Here is a 23,429-nt window from a genome sequence, read left to right as displayed (position 1 = left end):
TCCTAATAATGTAGATTGAAAATTTTTCTCGAAATCTATGGTGTAGAAAGACAAAATTTGAATTTTAGATTTTGAATAAAATTATCAGTCGATAATAACCAGAATCATGGTGAAATTCCTAACTAAAACTAATGCTAATTTCTTTTCAATTCAAGGAACACGGTGATTTTTTTCATGATTAAAAATTTTTCGGTAGATCTGTAAAGTATAAAAACATAAATTCTGAACTTCAGGTTATGAAGACAAAATTATCAGGTGAAAGAAACTAAAAAAATTAGTGGAATTCCTCATGTAAGGGAATTGTGGCGGAACTTATATTTTTGTTATTCAAGGAAACAATGGTTTTGTATATGGTTTAGTCATGATTTTAGAATCAAATCTACCAAGTTCAATTTTTAATCCTTTTTTTTTTTTACCACTTCTAGAAGGCTTTATTTTTTATATAATACAATGAAAAGAACTTAGAGATACTATATCGATAGTAGAAATTAGTAATAAGCTAGGATGAGAGTGTTCTAGAGCTTCCGTTGGTGCATTTAGGCTCAAGTCCAGAAGTTGGTTCTCTCAAAACTGGTGGTTTGATTCTGTATATGCTTTTCATAGTGGAATCAATTTTTCATGAAAGTAGTCCAATGAATTAGGAGATAGATTCCCACTCTATTGCATTCTTCAGTCTTGCATTATCAAAAAAGAGATGAAAAATTTTCATAGTTCCCATTGACTTTCTTATTGAGTAGAGCAAGATAAATTGTCTGATAAGTTGCCATGGTGATGAATAAAGTTCATTCACTCTCACTTGTGAGTTACACATGTCACTTAGAGACTCTGTTAATAGAGAAAATCAGCTGCAATTACCATAAGCTAAGTTGTTTTAAATCAGTAGATTGATGTAATTGGATAGTACCCTCGAGATATATTTGTAATGGTGGTTAGTGAAAATCCTCCATCAATCATGATTAAATTCAAGTTGGATGTACTTTTGAATCTTATCCTGAATACTTCTTCCTCACCTCAAAATGTCAATTAGGATTAGCTTCATCTCCATAATGTCAAATGGACTAGCTTCTAAGCAAAAGTTATGATCTTAGATTTCGAGATTGCTTATCCTTAATAACTTCCTTAAAACTACTTTTATTTGAGAATCCATTTTAATTATTGTCCCCTTGTTGTAATAGTAGAATGAAGATATGGCTAATATCTTCTCCACGTGCCCTTTACGATGGGAAAAACATACGGTTTTCCTAACATATGTTCGTTTTCAACAACACTCGAACTTTCTTCTTTATTGTACCTCAATTTTTTAGACTCAACATAGGTAAAATGTTGCTCAAATGTATTTATTTTCTCATTAAACAATAGAGTATCTAATCTCATTTGTTCCCTTAACTTTCATCTCTCAGTATCATTATCGGTCTAGTAGAATACTTTTGTTATTAAGTAGCACTAAATTTATTTATTTATTTTTTAAAAAAAGTTGAATTTAGGTCATGTTTCACTCTATTTTGTGCTTAGACTCATAAAAATTACAAATATATAACAATTACTGTTAGTCACCTTACTATCATAAATAGGTCTATAATTGTTATATAAATTATTGATGTTGTTATTAATTTAATTATTAATATTCGAGATCTAATGATATTTTCTCCGAGTCGTGTGTTGAAGTTCTCTCCGTTCAAAATTATTAAGTTTTAAGCAATTAATTTTATCTTTTTTAAAAAAAAAATCAATCCATACAATTGAAAATTTGAAAATCGAATCTAAAATTTAATAAATAAATTATAATTAAAAACATTTTTACAATATTAATTAAAATAAATAAATATTTATATAATAAATATTTATTTTTACGAATAAATTATGAGATTAATTAAAATTCCGTAATTAAATTAAATATTTGCTCTAATAATAATAATAACGAATTCAAACGGGCTCAAAGCCTAAAACTTTTAGCCGTGGGCTTAGTTTATTTTTGATCTGGAGAATTTCTCAACCTCTCTTCCTTCTCATCTCGAGTCAGGATTCACAGAGGTTTGAGAGAGTTTAGGTGGCTACCCACTTCTCCGGCAACTCCAAGAAGAAGAAGAAGAAGAAGAAGGGAATTCAGCAGAGCGAGAGTACTGACAGTGTGACGTCGAGATGAACACAGACATTACTGCATCGGAGAAACCACAGTACCCGGTTGTAGATCGAAACCCTCCCTTCACCAAAGTGGTCGGCAACTTTGACACCCTCGACTACCTCCGATTCGTCACCATCACCGGCGTTTCCGTCACCGTCGGTTACCTCTCCGGTATACTTATATTTCCTTCCTTCTCTCTCTCTCTCGCACTCTCTCACTCTTTGTATCTATATCTATACATGCTTATTCAGATTCATTTCGAGCTGAAGCTTTCCATTTCCTATCCCATTTTAGGGATAAAGCCAGGGCTAAAAGGACCGTCAATGGTGACGGGAGGATTGATCGGGCTAATGGGAGGGTTCATGTATGCTTATCAGAACTCGGCGGGTCGACTCATGGGCTTTTTCCCCAATGATGGCGAGGTCGCTCGGTACCAGAAACGCGGGTTTTGATTTCTCTGATTAATTTAGGTCATCCATTTGTCATTTCCCTATTTTGATTCTAAAAAATTCACGCCCTTAATTATGATTTTGTGCAATAATCAGGGTTGAATTACTGTCTTTACACCGCTTGTGGGATGCGAATGTTTGATAAAATTTGTTTAGTTTTTTTCGTTTAAGTGCAGTTCTTTGGATCTAAATTTGATTGCTTGCTTACCTTGTTGCCATGAAATTTTTGTTAGAGTTTGTTCCGAGCTGATTTAATGCTTGATATGATTATGAAACCCATTAGGAATTTTTTGTAGGGCACAATCACAAAGCAAGAAATGTAATTAAGCAGTCAGTCCACCATGGATTTCATGCTGCGTTTTTGTTTTAAATTTGTGCTTTTGTGTGCTTTAGCTTAAAAGTCTTGTAAAGAACTGTAGCTGGTGAGGACTTAATAGATGTGAGTTGCTGTCATTAGAAAGATCAGACATCAAAGTTTTCCACAGTTTGGTTTGTAAGAGGGTGGCAGTGATTGTGTACCTGATTTCGGTTATTATATGGAACATTATGTTTCTTCTATAGCCAAATATATGAAGTTTTTAGGGGAATGCTCCATGTTTAAGTGATGTTATAATGAATAAAGCACTAATTCATGGTAGCTAACTGCAGGTTTGGAGCTTAGGGGTTCTTGATGTTTGAATCAGCAACTAGCTCCATCTCATTGCCACTAGATTTTAGTTTCGGGATGTTGTGAACTAAAAGGGTCTATACTTCATGTTTATATATTAGATGCAGTAGAGATATCTGTTTTAGAGCATTCGAATTGAGTCAATCAAAATCCCATATAGAGGGTCCGGCCACCTGAACTTGGCTTCTTTGACTTACAATAATTCTGCCTAGCTAATTTGTAAATTTAAGTCAGTGGTGGGAACAGAAACAGATATACACGAATCGTCTTATTTGCTGATGCTACATCTTGACATGATTGATTAGAATGTTGAAAATTAGAATGAATTTTTTGTATGACAATGATAATGCTATTTTTTGGATGGCAAGAGATTACTTAAATTGTTTTGATGGTAATAATTTATGCAGTCTGCAGATGCTTGTTTTCTTGATGGGGAAGACTTGTTATTAGAAAGTTAAGGTCTTTTTTTTTTTGTTGAGTCAGGACAATAATGAGAAAAGATAAAGCGAGGTAGATTTGGAACAAAGTTGGTATTTGGTTTTGTTTGGGTTTCGACATATCATGCAGTCGACGTCCCTATTTTAACAATGTCTGCGTTACTCTTTGTTCACCAGTAAAAATAACTGAAAAAACACAGCAGTTTGGAGACTAATAGAGTTTATGTATTCTGTTACTCCATCATGTACTTTAGGAATTATATTTGCACGAAATTTGTAGTATAAACACTCACTCATCTATAGATGTATATATGTCATCGCACTGAGTGAAATCTAATTAGAATACTTGACACAATAATGTTTACATGGTATCGGGGCTAATTCACATCATCATTTGTTTCAATCTTATGATTTCCTGTTTGGTTTTGTTCATCTGTTTGGTGCTGATTTTTTGGACAAACTATAGTTTTTTACTCTCTCTTATAGTTTGGTGTTTTGTAGTTTAAACTTGTAGTTTTGTTTTTCTTTTGCTTTTTTCTTCTTTTCCTTTTCAGCTGTATCTTGTGTAGCTGTAGCTTACCAAAAACACTAGTTAAAGATGAAGATGATTTCTTCTAACCATCATATAACATTCTCTCCTAAATTTTTAGGACACAACCTAAATAAGTTTCTTTCCTATTTAAAATTGTTCAGATTGGCTCTTGTGCCTAATATGGTGCAAATTTTTCGAATGCAGCTGTTTTTAAGTTTTAATGACCATTAGTTTACGCACGCGGGGCTAGTGACACAGCGCATTTTGCTTACACGGCACTGACATGGCATATCCATATGTCTTGTAAGCAAAAGAGGTTACATCACTTGTCGGGCATGCATAAACTAACAGTCGTTATGAATTACAAATAGTTGTCGCGGTTTTTTAACCGCTCGGGTAGGGGTCTATTTAAACCCAATCAAAAAGTTTTCAACTAAACTGAATGCAGATATTGATCTGAACAGTTTTAAAAAGTAAGACACTTTTAAGGCTTAATGTTGAAGTCTTAATGTATTGGAGGATAGAGAGTTTGATTCTTGGTGCAGTTACAATAAAGATTATAGCAACAACACAGTGATATAATGTATTTGAGGGTTTGAGATCCAAATAGAAGTCCAGAAGCACCAACATGTGATATAATCTATTTGAAAGTTACAGAGTTTAAATTTTATCGTATTATCAATTATATATGTATATATATATGTGTGTGTGTGTATTTTTCTTATTTAATTTAATAAATCAGTAGCCTAGCTTCTGAGGTGCCTCATGATATAGTAATTATATATATTGGTATTAATTATTTTTTTTCAAATTAAAAAAATCAAACCATATTTTAAAAATTATTGAAGTAATTATTTAATCAATCAATCAAGTAATTAATTAATTAATTAATTGTAATTTGATATTAAAAGTATTCAACTGTTGGAGTCAGCAATGATTCAACAATCACTATTCATTATTCAAAGTTCAAACACTCAATTTTTTTGGGAATAAAAAATAAAAAAAAAAAGATAGTGACGTCATCATCCCACCATTAGAAGATCTTTTTTTTTACCACTTTTTCTTTTTCTTTTTTCTTTTTGCTTTTTTAAAAAAAAAATACTTTTTCCATATTTATTTATTTATTTATTTATTGGGCAGAAAGTAGAGTTTAATACCATACAAGTCCATAGATTTCCTTTTTATTATTATAAATATATTTACATTTATGTTAATAAATAAAGTTAATATATATTAATAAGTGTATTTTTATTTTTTATTACTATAAATATAATTATACTTATATTAATATAATAATATAATTTGTTAAACTCAACACAATCTTTTTAAAAAAATAAAATAAAATAAAATCCGCTTTTAGTTTAAAACATGTACAAATATTGTATTTTTTATAAAAACGATTCGAATTCTAATTTAATAAAATATGTTGTTAATATATTCTAATATAATTTCTAATACATAATTTTTTTTATTGAAATATATAAATATATAATTATACCATAAAACTATATAAATACAAGTAGATTGTTAGGAATTATATCATTAAAAATTTACGAAATACTTTATCTATTAAATCAAACGAATACTCAAAATAATACATCGTTACGATTAATTTTAATCATATAATAAAATTTTGAGAATTTTTATTTGTAAATTTATGGTAAACTTTTTGAAAATAATGAAAAGAAAATTCTTAAAGTATTTAATAAGATGACGTTCTAAACTCTTGCCAATTTTAGTAGATACATACAATTCATGAATTCGGCATAAGAAAGACAAAGCTTCAAGACTTGAAAAAAGGATTAGTAAAAAATATAATTTAATTAATTAAACATTAAAAATACACTAATTATAATTAATTAATTAATTAATTAATTTTTAAAATCTAATCTTTTTCTTTTGGTCACATGACGCGGTAGACGAGTCACGTGGGCCCCCCCCCCCTACTGACGCCACTCTTTAATCTCATCCGTGGTCGGTGTGATAATGACTATTGGATTCTTGATTATTATTATTATTATTATTATTATTATTATTCAAATTACGATTTTACCCCTTGTAACATACACGTATATATATATATAATTTTATACATATATACTTATTATAATATAAGATTATATAAGGATAACACATGAAAATACACAATTCAGTCAAAAATTTGCTGCAACCCATCTTGGTTTTAATGAGAATCTATCAAATCATCTATGGCTTTATTCTATAAGAAGTTGCCACCATTACTAGGTTCTTCATTAATCATTTAAACCTTATTGTATATCTTTTAATTATTCATGTTTCAATTATATAATATATTGTAACGGTCCCGGAAATATTAAAATGAAATGAGTATTTAAATATACCAAATGCGGAAGCGATATCAAAATTTCAGTTAACATCCCTTACACGAAAAACAAAAAACGTACTTAAAATATAAAAGATTAAACTAATTAAGAGAGAAACTCGAAAATAAAACTATGAGTATGACTACAGAGTCTCTAGGCATCCCCTTCGTCGTCCTCCTGCGGAACGGGCTCGGGAACTATGTCTTCCTGATCTGAAATAGTTAAATAAGGAGTGAGCTACACTAGTCCAGTAAGAACATCACGATATCTCACCGTCACGGAGGTAAAGGTGGGTAGAAAATACAAAAAGACCAATGGAGCATAATTTACAACAAATCCTTTTATCAATAATAAAACATTTTCCATCCACTTACCTCGGTGGAATTTATGAAAACAATATAAGAAAACAATAACATTATCATAATCATGGAATAATATAAACTGTAAAACATAACACCTATCACGCCTCTTGTAATTCAATCATTGTACAACATATCTTTTTCTCATTTACCAGCCTACTAGTATCCGTGGGGGTCCATAGGGGTTCCGCTACCCGTTAACCTTTAACATCCATAATCAGTTTCCAGGGCCGTCCCCGTACCCCGTCCGGTATGATGGTGAAACGGGCCGTCCCCATACCTCGTCCGGTATGGGCGCCAAAACCATAAACCTCAATACCCCGTCCGGTATGAGGGTGAAACGGGCCGTCCCCATACCCCGTCCGGTATGGGCGCCAAAACCATAAGATCTCCATACCCCGTCCGGCATGTGAGACCACAATCCCGGTAGGGTTCCCTACGGACCCGGTCCGTCCACCATCTCCCAGGATATCTAGTCAGGCTGACCCCCATAATACAATTATCAGTCTACACAATCTTTCTTTTTCCTTTTCCTCAGTCAGCATCATCAATCCACATTTAAACAAGCAAATCGTAATTCATGCCAAACAGACAACATACAGTATCAGTTTTTCAGTCATTCAACCCATGATTAATAAAAACGTAGTATATGCACACAAATCTGTAAAATGAACACATCAAACCTCATTTTGCATTTAAAGCTGTAAACAGGCCAAATAACAGTAAATCACCAATCACACTAGACTCGGGCTCCATTAGCCACCTTAAGCAATTTCACACATTCGTTAATTTAAGAAATACCGTTTTATCATTTTGAACTTTAATACCGTGATAGGAAATAGGGTGAGGGGTCCTTACTCGTTTCGGGGTCCGAACACGGCTTCACAGTGCGCTTGCAGGCTGTCCCTAATTTTCTCTGAATTTCCTCGGGGAACTGAAACGCACTACTGGTACCTGCACGTGTTCCAAAAAAAACCCAAATTAGGCCCAGGGCCTCAATCGGCCCAAATTGCAACTCCGGCACGGCGGCTCCGCCGTGCTCCGGCGACGGCGACGGCGCCGCCGCTGGCGGCGGCGAGTCGCCTCGGGTTGGCTATTTTCGGCCGAATTCGGCCACACTCGCATCAGTCCCTGTGAGAAAACAACCCTAGGGCCCTCGGGGGGCAAAAAAATCACGGAAAAACGGAGCTTACCGGCGGCGGCGCTCTCGGGTGCGGCGGCTCTCCGGCGAAGTTTGTGTTTTGGTGATTCGGCTCCGGTCAACCTGTAGAGAAAAGAATGGTGATCACGGTGATATAAAAATTGCATCAAACGGAGGCCGGGAAGGGCCTCATCGGAGGCAAAAACCGAGAGGGGGCGCGGCGGCGCCGCTGGTCTTCGGCCGCGTATTCCGGCCGTTTGGCCGGAATTTCAGCTTTGATTTGGCCACAGGAGGAATCAGCGTGGAAAAACGAGTCGGGGGTATGAAATTTACCTCTATCGGCGGTCGGAAATTTCCCCGGTGAGGCGGCGGGTGGCGGCGGTCGGCCTCTGGTTCGTCGTCTCCGGCGAGCGGCAGGCGGCTAGGGTTTGTGGTCTGGTGTGGGGGTTCTATTTATAACCCCTTGCCTTTTGATCTCAGCCGTCCATTTCGTTTTAATCTGGGCCGTTCGTTTTTTTGATTGAATCTGGGCCGTCCATGCGATTGAATCTGGGCCGTCCGATCGCGCGATTGATCTGGGCCGTCGGATTTCACCCACGCGGATCGCCAACGTGGCTACCTTTCGGAGTGACGTGGTCTTGCCACGTGGCAGGTCCCGGTTGGCCGGGATTGCTGACCGGGCCTGCTGACGTAGCTGCTGACGTGACTTTTTTTTTTTTTTTTTCCTCCTCCTTTCCGGGTGCTACATATATATCTCAAATTGTATGTTTATTTCTATCTTTTCATCATTAATTCATGATTATCCATACTAATTTAAACAATTAAAAATTTAATTATATTTCATATTATTACGATAACTGATAAACTTTTAAAACATTTTTTAACATAAAAGATATTTTTTTATGGTTAAATTTTTTTAATTAGAAATTAAAAAAAAAAATTTAAATTTATCTATTTTAGTGAGGGTTTTTACTAATTTTATATAATTTAAGTTTATTTATATTTAATTTTTACTTAAATTAATTCATAATATATTTATAAAACGATAAATTTTATATTTTTAATAAAATTTAATATCATAACATTTAAAATAAATACAAGAGTTTTAATTTATATTTATGGATTATTTTTTATATAATAATTATTTATTAAGAAGTATAAGTTTTTAGTGGTCTAAACTAAATGAGATAGATAAGAACATAGCTTTTGATTTTCAACCATTATAATTAGAAGTTACTAGGTGGGAAATTTGAAGATAAGAAGAATAGGACACATGGTATACATACATATCTATGTATGTATATATCTATACTTTATATATATATTAATATATATATATATACTTATTTAAGAGATTAATTTGTTTATATATAAAAATCACAAAAGGAAAAACCCAAGATTCAACTTTTCCCATAAGTTGCATTATTAACATCATTGTCAAATTATCTCCCACTATCACACTCACACACATAAATTAAATGCTATATACCATTAATATCATATTTTTATTTTGAAAATTAATAAAAATAGCATTATATTCATTAAAAATATAATTCAAAATAAAATTTTCAAAAATATTTTTGACTTTTTTAATTTTAACCTTATCAAAAAAACAAATTATGATTTTACATAAAAATAATTGACAAAAAAGTAAAAAGTAAAAATCCAAAAAAAAAAAAAGGCAAAATATTTTATATAATTGAGTTTTTTATTTCTGTAATTTTTATAAAATATTTAAAATAAATTAATTATAATTTTTCATTAATTAATATAGGAATATATATATATATATTTAAGTAAATTACAAAAAGCCAGATAAAATAAGCCAAGGTGTGATTCATGCACCATTAAGAGACAGCTGAGTCCCACAGCAGACTTGTGTTGGCTACATCTGCTCGGACAGGACAACGCTGGAGAACCCAATGTCCCGGGCCCATTGTTTGGGGAATCTTGACGTGTCGCATCACGATTGGTTGACTCCGACCTCCAATGGTGACGCGTACTGGAGATAATTAAGGCGGCTCATTTTATGAGTCTGGGCCCGCACGCATTGTATCCTTGTCCCGCGGAAGTAAATCGGAAGGCGGTGAATATCCACGTCATCATTAATTAATATTTAAATTATAAATAAAACTAATTCTAGAATAAAATTTCATTGCTTCTAGGAATGTTATATGTGGGAGAGGAGCCGTCAGGCTTCCTGGCAGAAGCTGAGTTGGACAAAAATACCCTCGGGATTGTGTTTATTTACAGAAATGCCACTACACCAACCCATTGGATGCCGTTATGGCTGCCGTTACCGCGTCGCTCCGACGCCCATAGTTTTCTTTATGCCAATTAACGGAAAAACTGTTTTCTTTTTTTTTAAAAAATTTTATTATTTTTTTATAACATAATAATTAATTTTACTCGTAAATTTAAATTTTCTCATAAATGTAAAATTTATTATTTTATAAATATATTATAAATTAATGATGAAAATTATGTAATTCTTAAATTAACAGATAATTTAGTTTATTAATATATTATTTAAAATACGGTAATCAAATTTTTATAAATTTATTATATTTTTAGATAAAATAAATATTATATTTAGTTATCCACAATAATAAGTATTAATTAAATTTAGTAATAATTAAATTATATTTAAAATTTATTATATAATTTATTTGGTTTTAATTTTTTATGTTGCAATTATTACAAAGCAAATGATGACATGATTTAAAATATAATAATAATACCACGTGAATGCGTATTTATTAGGAAAATATTGTTTTTATTTGTTGAGTTACTCTCGCGGAGTATAATATAATAAAAGTATATATTTTAATATATAAATAAGTCAAGTCAAGTTGACTCACCCCTAAATAATGTTGACTAAGCTCAAGTCCAAGAGTTAATTAATTTACTTGTTATTTTCTTTGGCTTATTAAATTCAAATGGAAAATAAGAGCCTTATATTGTTTGTATTGAATTTTTTTTTTTTTAATGAATTGACTTAAATTTTGATAATTTCATATTGAATTGTCTTTCTTTTTTACATATTGAAAGAAAGAAATTATATAAATAAAAAAAGATATACACACACACACACACACACACACACCAGAAGGAAATGTTTTCCACAACTTTTCGGAAATTACGCAATTAAATGAACTCTACAAAAATGATCATTTTAATTTTTTTTTGAGTCTGAATTGACTTTTTTTTCTAAAAATACTGAGATGTTTTTTAAAATCATCGTTAAAATATAAATATATTAAATAGTTGAAAGTTCTGAAACATTAAAGGTGTCAAGACCATATGAACTACACGAATTATTATACTATTCTTATTAGTACGTAATAAAAAAATAGTGCAGTTATAGCGACTAAAAGTTTTTTCTAAGTCAAGGTTTATTTTAAAATAGTTTAATCGAACTAACATTGTATTTATTCTTAAATGTGATAGTGCACGATATGTTAAACAATTTCAATCAATATCTCTTTGTAATATTTCTCACAAGATTATTTCAAAAAATTTGTCTTTGATACTAGGGTTTATTATGCAAGAGATCATCTCTTCCTATTAAACTATCTTTCTTAAAGGAAGAAGTGTACGTGAGAATATCATTATTGCTTATGGAAACCTACCATGTTATGTGAAAGCAAAAAAGAAAGCAAATCTGGTTGGCTATTAAATGTGATGTAGAAGAAGCTTTTGATAAAATTGAAGGGAATTTTCTGTTTCAAATCTTGAAGAACATGAGTTTTACACCTATAAGTACTTTAATTTATTCATTAATGTATTTGTATAATATCTTATCAATTATTGGTAAATGGTGTATTTATTAATGAGCCTAAATAAGAAAGAGGCGGTAGAAAAAGGGATCCCTATACTTCAAAGTTTTATCCAGATTAATTGATGCACCTGTTACTCAAGGGACTCTTAAAGGCATCAAACTCTCTACTAGACCCTACTTAACATAATCTATTATTTGTAAATGATCTCTTTTGATAAAATTGAAACGTTTATGGTTTGGCTTATTGTTAATGGATATGAATTTATGGTACATTCTATGTTACTGATTGTTTATGAAGTTATGATCTGTATGGTATTATTGTATCTATAGATTATTTTCATAAATTCCACTACGGTAAGTGAACGATAAATGATTTTATGATTGATAAACGAATTTGCTAAATTTAGTGCTCCATTAGTTGTTTTGATTTTATATTAACATTTACTTCTGTGCCGGTGATATAATGTGATATCCTTACTAGTGTAATTCATCCTTTATTTAACCATTTCAGATCAAGAGAACCTGATTTCAAAGTTCGATCCGCAAAAAAATTGCGAGTAGATGCTAGATACTTTCTATTTTCTATTATTTTTCTTATTTCTCGTGTTTCTTTCAGAGAATTCATTCCGTAATGTTGTTTAGTACTTTTAAGTTATTGTGTAAGAAATGTAAACCTTAACATTTTATTTCGCTTCCGCACTTAAATTATTATATATTTCCTTTTGGATTTCCGAAATCGTTACAACTTGCATGTTATGTGAGAGCAAAAAGGAAAGCAAATCTGGCTGGCTATTAAATGTGATGTAGAGGAAGCTTTTGAAAAACATTGAATGGAATTTTCTCTTTCAAATCTTGAAGAACATGGGTTTTACATCTATAAGTACTTTAATTTATTCATTAATGCATTTCTATAATATCTTATCAATTATTGTTAAATGGTGCATCTATTAACGGGCCTAAATAAGAAAGAGGTCGTAGATAAGGGGATCCCTTATCCCCCTTAATTTATTTATCTTATACTCTGAAATTTTGTTCAAATTAACTGATGACTCAGTTACTCAATAGACTCTTAAAGGCATCAAACTCTCTACTAGACCCTACTTAACATAATATATTATTTATAAATAATCTTTTTATATTTAGAGAAGAAACTAAACATGAAATTTAAACACTAATAGATTTTTTAGATACATACTCTACTTTGTTAAATTGAAAGTTCAATACCCATAAATCTTCTATCTCTAATGTCTTATCTCATTTGGAAATGATAAGATTAACTCACAGCCATAATTTTTACCAAAAATCAATGTTCATCATTTACACTTGACTTATGAGTTGAATCGATCTAATAGGTTAGCCACTGCAACACTTCTCTCTCATCAAGAAACACTGAGATGATAACAACATATTAAAATAGACGTAACATTTTGTATTTTGTCAATTCCAACGTGATATGACAATTAAGAACGATCAAGTTACCTTAGTCGGTGACTATAATATCAATGAATTTCTATTAAACAGTTTTTCACCATATATCCGCTAACTACCAAAAATGAAGACATCCTCATCTCTCTGAGAATGCCACGTACCCTAAGCTTTATTAAAATAGAAGTGATGAATGATTCATGATCAGTTGTATGTTCGTTTATCTCATTCTATGTATACTTCAACTAGACTCTAAAAAAAAAATAATTTTCGAAGTCTATCAATTGATAAACTTTTTAATTCTCATTTTGTTTTATGGGCCTAAAGAAACTAGTTAACTTGTTCATGATTATTTAGCAAAATGTGCATCAAGCATTTCTATTGAAGAATACTCCTGTAAATATTGTTCACTCTTTTTAAAGTTAATATATTAATTATGAACTTGTTCAAAACGGGACATTAACTTTAATATTAATCGTTCACAAAGGTTGTTGAATTTGTTTGTTCTTTTGAGCTTGACTAAATTACTCATGCTTAATATTTAAAATTATTAACTTGTCCAAAAATATTTTGAAATTATAAACTAATAAACAACATTCAATACTTACTAAAATAAAAAAATAACGAAGAATAGTATCGTGTATGTTAGGTTATCATTCTTTGCACAATTTTATTGGCACCTCGGACTAAATTGTTATAGATTTATACATTGGTATTAATAGCTTTATGTACATCTCGCTCAAATTGTACCAACGTATGTGACGATGACAACAAATCGAATTAATTTTGTAAAATTCAAACTCAATTTTGGGTTATTTTATAATAATTTAATTCGACCCGAATTTACAACAAGTTCATTATATTCACGTTCTTATTTGCCTCGGCATCTAATTTTATTTATTTTTTAATTATAACAAAACTAATCGAATATGCACATATAAAATTAATTAAATAATTATATATTTACAATGAAATGATTTTCTCTCATCATTACATGCACGTACATAAAATATCTAAACATATTAAATCATTGAGCATAAAAATAAAATTAGTGCAATAATGTTTATGATAAATAATAAATAAACTCCAAATTAAAATATAATTTTGATTTTCTCGGTCAAATTAAAATAAAAATTGACTACTAATTTTCCACACGAATGTAATTGTTCTAGAATTCCGTTGACTAATTAAGGAGATTAAATTTAGTTTTTTATTGACTAATTTCGTTGACTAATTTTAAGATTTAAGTTTAGCTTTCATCATGATCACGTTATATATTATATAAAAATAAAATTTTAAAAATTACCAACTCAAATTTTTAAAAGATAAAAAATAAAATTTACGCGACAATTATAATTATATTATTATATAAAAATAAATATAATATGATAATATGTAATAATTATTTATTATTTATTATTAATTACAATTCATATAATTAATTTTTAAGATTCAATTAAATTATTAATTTTTTTTTTTATTTATTACAAAAAATAATTATTTTTCTTTTTAAAAAATTTAAAAAAAAAAATTGAAAACAATAGTAATAAAGACGGCACGCCGGTTGGATAGAAAGACTGAGACCCACACGTTATTGGCGAAATTTCACTTACTAGTTAGAAAATCAAGTTTCAGTGGCATTAATGTAATATTGAGGAAATGTTAGGGGCATTTATGGGATATAATTATATAAACTATATACCGAACGGTCATTATATAGCACGCAGGAAATTCATTTTGGGAAAACAGGGGACAGTTAAATGACTGCCTGCGCTTTGTTCATGGCGGAGAGAATCTGAAGTTAGCAACTGGAGGCTAAAAAAATAAATAAAAGTAATGAAACTTCTACTTGGAAGAATCAATTAAGGTACGAAATAGTTGATACCCAGTTAATTTTTTGTACCAAAAAGTAATTCTTTTTCTGGTTTTGAAGATGAAGATTTTGATTTCTTTTCTTCTTGGAATTTTCTGTGATTTCTGGGTTATTGGGTATTGTTTTTTGGTTCTGGGTTATGTAGTTCTATGTTGTTTGAATCAAATTTGAGATTCAAGTTGTTTGTTTTTTCGGCCACCGGACATGGGTTTGGTGTAAGGATTTTGTAAATGTTTTTTCTTTTTTTTTTTTTTGGGAGGTGGTGGGGGGAGGGGTGGGAGGGTGTTAAGATTTCTTAATAGGGATTTCTTTTTGGTTCTTGTTCTTGATTGATTTTAGTTGTAGAACTTTTTCTTTTTGTTGTTGAGCTCTTTTTTGTGGTCGTTTAGTTCGAAGTGAAACCTATGGTCACTTCGAATGAATTTATGGAGATGAGAATTTTTGTTGTCTGAATTCTCAATTCTTAAAATGAAGGTCGGCTTTTTTTTTTTTTTTTTTTGAATTTGATGTTTCCTGGTTAGCTTTTGATAATGGATTTGATTAGTTCATTAGCTTCTGATTAAATCTTTCAAGCTGTTTGTCATCACACAAATCTAGTTGATTCATGAATTTGGTGATTGAATTTTTTACTTATTTCTTTGATTCAATATAAAATCTAAATATATTAATGCTTTAGCATCAATTCCCATGTTCAGTTCTTTGGGTTAGCATGATGGACCCTAACTATTCCTTTTTCCTTCCAAAAAGTTCCTCTTTCCCCCTTTTACCTTTATGTTTCATTTTGTGGGAGAGTCAAAATTTGTGGCAGGCTAATGATTTCTACTTTCGGACACGTTATTAGCATTTAGTTAATGTTCATTGTGTCGATTTTCAGCTGAGGAAGTGGTATATTATTTTGTCAGAGTTAAATTCTTGTAGGATTGAATGAAGGATGTTCTTAATATTCAGGGCCGCTGATTTTGAGATCTATTCAAATTAGTATCAGCATTTTGAATCATTTCCCAGTTTTTAACTAGTTTCTGATGCAAAGACCAGTTGCCTCGTTGAAAACTTTCTCCCTGGTTTCTGTTTGGTAGATAAAATGTTTCTTTATGTAGCTCTATTCATCTGTGGATTTCTTTTCCTTATAATTTTCATTTCGGTGCTATGCAATGTATATGGCTTACCATGTATAGTTGCTCTAGAACCTAAATTTGAACACAATGTTCGGATGCTTATTTGAGTAAAAACAAATGCTTATTTGAGTTACAAAGAATATGGTAGGGAGTCAGGGACACAAGTCTTTCAGCAATTTGCATCGCTTAGGATGAGGTTTTTTCTGAGTGAGTCGTTTTGGTGTATCCAAATATTGAAGCTGCTTAGCTTACAATCATATTATACTCTTTTCTATTCCCACCATACAATTCCCTCTAGTGGTACTAAATATGATATTGTCCTCTTGCTTGTGAGGCCATAGGTTTTGTCTTTCAGTATTTTATCATCTGCTGTTTCAGAATTTGGATCATTATTGATCTGTTATTGAAAACGTCTGACATTGATTTTCCACTTTGATTAAAAACTTTCCTTTCTCCTTAATATCAACGATTTACTAAGTTTGTTTCTTTCTTTTACAGATAAATTGTGATCCTTTTAATACACATATTATACGTAATAAAAGAAGTAGTTGATAGCTGGCGCGAAGAAAGAAATCGATTGGCTGACCAGAAGTAGGCGGACTTGTAACTGCCAATTTGCTTATTGTTATCATGTTGCATTTGTTCAAGTGATCTGCTGAGTTGGATTACTGCTGGTACAGCATCTTAGTAACTAGTTTTAGATGCAAACATCTCAGCAACATCAAAGTTCAGCAGGCATCAATGGCTTGTACCACAAGCCTGTGCAAGACATTCAACCCTATTATTTGCAAAATCTTCAAATTTTAGACAACAATATGTGCTCAGAGTCTGGCAGCCAAGGAACCAGTGTCTCTTTCCAGACATACAAAGAGCAATTCTTTACGCTGGAATCATCTACGACAGCTGCTGGTTTCCTTGGCTATGATTCGCCTTCTGCTGTGAGTGTTTCATCTAGCAAGAGTCCGTTTTCTCCTCAAGGTTCTCATTCATGCCTCTCGGATCCTCATCATTCCTCTGACAATCCTTATGGATCGCCAATCAGTGGGTCTTCCGTGGCTGGTGATGGTGGTAAATTGAAGCACAAGCTGAGGGAATTGGAAATTACGCTGCTTGGTCCTGAATCTGACATTGTTGACACTTGTAACTGCTGCTTCAATAATGGGATCCACCAAGCCAGTTCTATAACAAATTTGAACTGGGAGATGATCCCCATGTTAGACTTGAAGCAGATGCTCGTTCTCTGTGCTCAGAAAGTTTCTGATGGTGATCTTGTGACTGCAGTTGGTCTTATGAATAAGTTGGAGCAAATGGTGTCCGTCTCCGGGGAACCAATCCAACGTTTGGGTGCTTATATGTTGGAAGGGCTTCGAGCAAGGTTGGAATCATCTGGGAGTAATATCTATAGAGCATTGAAGTGCAAAGAACCAACGAGCAAAGAACTAATGTCTTACATGAGTATCCTCTTTCAGATTTGCCCATATTGGAAGTTTGCTTACACATCAGCTAACGTTGTGATTAAGGAAATGATGCAACATGAGCCTCGGATTCACATAATCGATTTTCAGATTGCACAGGGCACCCAGCATATGATGCTAATTAAAGATCTTGCAACACGTCCTGGGGGACCCCCACTTCTCCGGATAACTGGCTTGGATGATTCTCAGTCAAATCATGCCCGAGGTGGAGGACTCCATATCGTGAAGGAAAGGCTTTCTAAGTTTGCTGAGTCGTACAACGTTCCATTTGAGTTTCATGATGCCACCATGTATGATTGTGAGGTTGAGTTGGAACATCTTAAAGTCCAACCTGGGTACGCATTGGCTGTGAATTTTCCTTACGTGTTGCATCACATGCCAGATGAGAGTGTCAGCATTTGGAATCACAGAGACCGGCTCTTGAGGCTGGTTAAGAGTCTATCACCCAAGGTTGTGACTCTTGTTGAGCAAGAATCCAACACTAACACTTCCCCTTTTTTCTCAAGATTCCTAGAGACATTAGATTATTATGCTGCAATGTTTGAGTCAATCGACGGTGGTTGCCCAAGAGATGACAAGCAGAGGATCAGCGCAGAGCAGCATTGCGTGGCTAGGGACATAGTTAACATGATAGCTTGCGAGGGACCTGAGAGAATAGAACGACATGAACTACTCGGAAAATGGAGGTCAAGATTTATGATGGCGGGATTTAGTCCTTGCCCATTGAGTCCCTCAGTGAGATATTCAGCGGGAGAAGTACTGAAGGATTTCGATAAGAATTATGCCCTGGAAGTTAGGGATGGAGCTCTTTACCTTAAATGGAAGATGAGAGGTATGGCAACCTCTTCTGCCTGGAGGTGAAAATACACACAAAGCGAGTCTACCCTGTAGGATCTCTAACTTTTAGTGCCGTGAGCTTTTGGGATACATGTAACTTCATAGGATCAATACTATATATATATATATATTTCTCTTTCTCCTATATGCAATGTAAGATATAGGCAAGGATTTTTCATCCCAGAATTTCAGTGTACATGTTCAATGAAGAAACTTCTGCTTTCTTACCAGAGAAGAAAAGAGAATTAGTACACTGCATTTCATCATTTTGTGACCTTGTGCCTGTCTTTTTCAGTATTGAATAATGTCTTTCAAACTTTATTGACTGTCAGAAGAAAGTAAACCCGATTTCGAACAAAAATCTCTCGTATAAATTGTATTTTACTCGATATTTATAAACAATATTTTGGAAATAAAATTCTGAATTCATGGTTAACAATTGTAAATGACATTTTAATCTTGTAATCATATTTTTTAAATAATCTTTTACAAAATTTTTATATATTTTAGTAATTATATAACGCGTTATAATAATAAAAACACAACTAATAATATCATAATATCTCGATGATATTTAAGACGAGTAATTCAATTTTAATTATGTTCTCTAATAAAAAATAATTCATAATTGTGATCATAAAAGGTTGATTAAATTTAATTTAGGTGGGGGAAAAAATTGTGATTTAGTATTTCCCCTCCTTATATTTAATAATAAAAATAGAACATATCTACATAAAAATGGGAATTTGTCGAACTGTGAAACCGAAACGTTTCTGAAACGGCTATGGAGGAATAAAGTGAACGAAACGGGTAAGCCCCTAATTAAGGAATCAAACGTGGCAATTAAAACAGATAATATGGTGTTAAAAATTATGACTTTTTACTGGCTTGCCAAAATTTGCAACGACAAGGACCATATTTGCCTCAGCCCCGATTCTCTCCCCTTCCTCGTTGATTATCGGCGATTTCACTCCCTTCATCCTGTTTTCTCGCTCTCTTGCAGAACTCAAATCTGTAATTCAGGTCAGCTTCCATTTTCAATTCTTGTCTCCTTCTTCTTCTTCTTCTTCTTCCTGTATTTTGGCAAAAAAAATCAGTTTATGCAAGCCAAAACTTGTTTTACCGTCCTATAATGATTAATCTCTTACTGGGTATCAATAATTGATCTGGGTTTTCATTTTCATGTATTATTTTTGGGGTATGTACAACTAGCTTGAAGCTTAAATCAAAAGCATGGTTGTAAGTTAACCTTCAGGTGTTTGTTGCTGTTTTTTTTTTTTTTTAGATATCGGTTCTGTTTGGCATTCTGGTTTCAGGGTTCGGTTTTGCTGATGGGCCTGTCCTGATATTTACCCTTTTGTTGTGATGTTACGCAAATGCTGCTTCAATGGTGTTTTTGGTGGCTGGTCTCATGGATGGGAATCAATCTCCATGAAAATCCTATTTGTTTTGAACTTCAATGGCTGCTCAGTTTTGAGTTTTGTTTGATAAGAGTGCTTGAAGATGTTTTATGCACCCAAATGATACTTTTGAAAGGGATTTTAGTATCAGAATTATCGGGGAAGAATGGCGTATAAGGCATGACGGTAGCTCTTTCACATTGTTGGAACTTTCCACCTAGATTACATTTTATTGGGTGGTTGTTTATGTGCTTATATTGGGGAGAAATGGAGAAAAAATAGTTACTTTGTCATCATTTTTTTTAATTTGTTGAGTATGCTCATGATAAATATTCTGGGTTTGATTGATCATGTTCTGTTTCTGTGGATGTCTATGGAATCAATATAGATTTTCTTATAAGAATCATGAAAATGCTGTGTGATTTCCTATGCTTTTTCTTGGTAGAAAGTTTTGTTCTTGGGATTGTTTTGGTCTATGCCGTGTTTAAGCCCTTTGAGCTTCCTTTAACTTTTCTGTTTGGTTTCCTAGAAATCCATGGTGTTGATTTATCATGTTATTGCAGGGTAATTGGCTGAGGTGTAGTTAAGATTGAGTAGCTGTTGAATGCTGGCTGAAGACTTGGATGGCCATGGAAGAGTTATCAGACAGATCCGAGCTAAGCAGACTACGAAAAGAGCAAGAAAGAGAAAGGCGCCGTCTCCGCGACCGGCAAAGAAGACAATCGATGAGCCTTGAGGAAAGAGAAAAGCATCTTGCTAGGCGTCGAAGAAACTATCAATTGCGGAGACAAAGAGCTGAAAGTGCTCGGCTAGACCCACATATCCAACTGGCGGTGAATGGTGAAATGCTTAATGGCCATGATCATCAAGTGTTAAACTTTGTATCAAATATTAACACAGAATGCAATGGTGGTCTCCCTGTTGGATCTGAACAAGGAAATGAAATAGAATTTACGAAATCCCATAGTGAGTTTTTAAATTTCTCTTTATGCATTGTATAACTCAGTAAACCAATTAATCTATAGGCTTTATTTCCTAGAGATTCCTGCATGACAAAGTATTTATGGAAGATTATGTAAAGTTTACAAATTCTGTGTGTTTTTATCTAATAGGTTTGGAAGTTCCAGCTCATAAAATGCCTAAATTCCCTGGCAGGCTACGGTTAAATCGTTTAAAGCATCTTGCACGAACAATAAACGATCCTAGGGATGAACCTGTTGATGATCACAGAATCACAACCGATTCGATGGCAAAAATGGATGTGTCTCCCAATTGTAAGATGATCCTTCTCGGTTTTTAGTATCCCTAACTGTTGGTTAACATAGCTGCAGTTTTATATGGTCTCTTTCCTTGTCTTGATTTTGAACTAGTGATGAATATTTCAGGTATATCATCCAATGGATTACGTCTAAATCGCGTTAAACGGATTGCACGGACATTAAATTCTACCATTAAAGAGAATCCTCACAGAGGCCTGGATCAAAGCAAAATAGAAGGTATGAATTTGTATGTCTTGTTTGTTAGAAGTACAAGCAGATTTATTTGAGTAGAAATGACCTTCCATGCCAAGGATTTAAAAGGATGATTTCTTAATTTCCCATAGTTGATAACGAGAATCAATCACTCATTTGGTTCAATTTTCATTTGATCTGTTTATCGTGCTCATTAGAATACTTTTTACATGTAGAATTAGACAATCATTGTCTGGTTACAAGTCAATCTAATTTACTCTTATGTTGAATTCTTTGGAGATGAGTTTCTAATTCCAACTTGGCTTGGTAGAAATATTCATGCTGCTCAATTGAAAGTGGAATGTGCTATTATTATTCCAATCTTTTCCTATTTCTATTCTATTACTATGACTATTTCTTGAAATTAGCATTTAAAACCAAAAGTAGCCTAAAGCTATGTTTGAAGAAATCCAAGATTTTTATGAAATTTATTTGTAAATCCATACTTAGTTCATGTGTATATGAGCGGTACCCCCTTTGGCGCCATGCTAATTTGTACTGAAATTTTTCTTTTGAAAAAAAAAAAAATGCTTACTTAGTTCAAGTGGAAGATCGTAAAAATTATTGCAAAAATGATAGGAAAATGAATTCATGTGGAAGTTCACTTAAAATCGGAATTTACATTACAAATTCATTCAATTGATAAAATTTGGAATCTATTGTTCAAATTTCATGTGAGATTTCATATTTTGTCATCTTACTATAATTTACAACTTACAACCTCTCTTAACTAAACTATGTATGGATTTGCAAATGAATATCATAACATTTGCAGACTTGTTCCAAGCATAACCTAAAATTATAAGGTAATAGAGCGACAAAGAAAGCCCTGATTCTTGGTTTCGTTTTTGTTTGGCAAAGTGCCCTTTCTTATGGGTTATTTTGTGTTTTCATTAATTGTATGTTCCTTTCCATTTTGTTTGAATAATATTTCACATTGAGATAAAGGAAAACAACATTTAGAGGTGAAGATGCTAAAGATTGGAGTGAAAATTTTTGGGAACTTGTTATTTAAATGGATTGCTTCTTGTGGGTGATGCATTGTTTGCCAAGATAACTTGACAAGAAATTTTTCTCAGAGGAGTTCCATAAGTATTTTCATGTGAATTGTCAGGATGAACATCTTCCATACTACAGAAGAAAGGGAATATTTTCTTCAGCTTTATACAAGGATAAAATCTACTCAACACAACCTGAGAGTTCCCTGATTAAAGAACATGTAAGTAGATTATTCATGTGCTTATGTTGGTGATCATGTTCTATATACGTTCAACTTGGTACTTGCTTTCATGTCAACAAGGTTTTCCTCTTTTGAGATTGTTTATTCTCACTTGATTAAATTGTTTTTTAGCTCAAGCACAATTTATGTTCCTCTAAAAAAAGTACAAGTTCTACTAAACTTTGGTTATGATCGATAAATAAGAAATTGCTGGGGTTGAAGGGAGAGCTAAAGGAGCCTTCTTTATTTGATGTTTCAATATTGCAGGGTGGAGAGATTTACTGTTATACAAGCCTTGTACATGGATACATACCAGAAGAATTGCTCCACAAGGGTTGTTGATATTTTCTTTTTGTTACATGATGATAGTAGGAAATTTATCCTGTGCAGGAAATTGATTTTACTGCCATATTTTTTGTTTTAGATACATATTTTTATTCTTAGGATTCAGGTATACATTTACTGTGGTGAGAATTAGTGAATACATTGATGAAGCAGAATATTCTTTGAACATTCTTCAGTAAGTCCTGTTAAATAATCTTAAGATTTCATTGCATATTGTAGTGATTTGGCATAATGTCAATAAACAGCTATCTATGAGCAGTCTAATCTGTTTGGCAAGTAAGAAAGTGAAAGAAAAGAGAGCGAAATAAGCGATGGACAGAGAGTGAAATTCCGATTCTTAGTTTTTGCATGCTTCAAATAATTATCAGGAACCAATCTAATTAACCGAAAAAATCCTTC

The 23,429-nt window shown here is 32.5% G+C and overlaps 3 protein-coding genes across 4 annotated transcripts; all 3 read left to right on the top strand.

Moving 5' to 3' along the window:
- Positions 1 to 1,979: 1,979 nt before the first annotated feature.
- On the top strand, positions 1,980 to 2,741 carry LOC110826175 (NADH-ubiquinone oxidoreductase). The gene is made up of 2 exons (XM_022056779.2): positions 1,980 to 2,293; positions 2,417 to 2,741. The coding sequence occupies exons 1-2, from the start codon at positions 2,140 to 2,142 to the stop codon at positions 2,572 to 2,574; spliced, it is 312 nt and encodes a 103-aa protein (XP_021912471.2). The 5' UTR covers positions 1,980 to 2,139; the 3' UTR covers positions 2,575 to 2,741.
- Positions 2,742 to 14,963: 12,222 nt separating this feature from the next.
- SCL13 (SCARECROW-like 13) lies at positions 14,964 to 18,821 on the top strand. Its single transcript, XM_022046686.2, has 2 exons — positions 14,964 to 15,122; positions 16,742 to 18,821. Exon 2 carries the CDS (start codon positions 16,945 to 16,947, stop codon positions 18,577 to 18,579), a length of 1,635 nt encoding a protein of 544 aa, XP_021902378.1. The 5' UTR covers positions 14,964 to 15,122; positions 16,742 to 16,944; the 3' UTR covers positions 18,580 to 18,821.
- Positions 18,822 to 19,419: 598 nt separating this feature from the next.
- On the top strand, positions 19,420 to 23,243 carry LOC110817963 (zinc finger CCCH domain protein). 2 transcript variants are annotated; one of them, XM_088208192.1, is made up of 6 exons: positions 19,420 to 19,578; positions 20,519 to 20,921; positions 21,068 to 21,229; positions 21,341 to 21,451; positions 22,581 to 22,685; positions 22,953 to 23,243. In XM_088208192.1, exons 2-5 carry the CDS (start codon positions 20,579 to 20,581, stop codon positions 22,583 to 22,585), a joined length of 621 nt encoding a protein of 206 aa, XP_088064318.1. In that variant the 5' UTR covers positions 19,420 to 19,578; positions 20,519 to 20,578; the 3' UTR covers positions 22,586 to 22,685; positions 22,953 to 23,243. The 2 variants fall into 2 exon arrangements, with proteins under 2 accessions (XP_088064318.1, XP_088064319.1); XM_088208193.1 differs by lacking the exon at positions 19,420 to 19,578 and adding an exon at positions 19,867 to 20,133.
- The last annotated feature ends 186 nt before the right edge of the window (positions 23,244 to 23,429 follow it).

This window comes from Carica papaya, chromosome 7 (assembly GCF_054855325.1).
Source record: "Carica papaya isolate Zhongbai chromosome 7, ASM5485532v1, whole genome shotgun sequence".
In the NCBI taxonomy this organism is placed as follows: Eukaryota; Viridiplantae; Streptophyta; class Magnoliopsida; order Brassicales; family Caricaceae; genus Carica; species Carica papaya.
The sequence above is the reverse complement of the archived record's forward strand: the minus strand, read 5'-3'. Positions and strand labels throughout refer to the sequence as shown.

Bases quoted from the DNA above. Each gene is read 5' to 3' on its own strand.
- LOC110817963 (XM_088208192.1), top strand. From the start codon at position 20,579: ATGGCCATGGAAGAGTTATCAGACAGATCCGAGCTAAGCAGACTACGA. The intron at 20,922-21,067 runs GTGAGTTTTTAA...TTTATCTAATAG, and splicing joins AGAATTTACGAAATCCCATA to GTTTGGAAGTTCCAGCTCAT. The intron at 21,230-21,340 runs GTAAGATGATCC...TGAATATTTCAG, and splicing joins AATGGATGTGTCTCCCAATT to GTATATCATCCAATGGATTA.
- LOC110826175 (XM_022056779.2), top strand. From the start codon at position 2,140: ATGAACACAGACATTACTGCATCGGAGAAACCACAGTACCCGGTTGTA. The intron at 2,294-2,416 runs GTATACTTATAT...ATCCCATTTTAG, and splicing joins CACCGTCGGTTACCTCTCCG to GGATAAAGCCAGGGCTAAAA.
- SCL13 (XM_022046686.2), top strand. From the start codon at position 16,945: ATGCAAACATCTCAGCAACATCAAAGTTCAGCAGGCATCAATGGCTTG.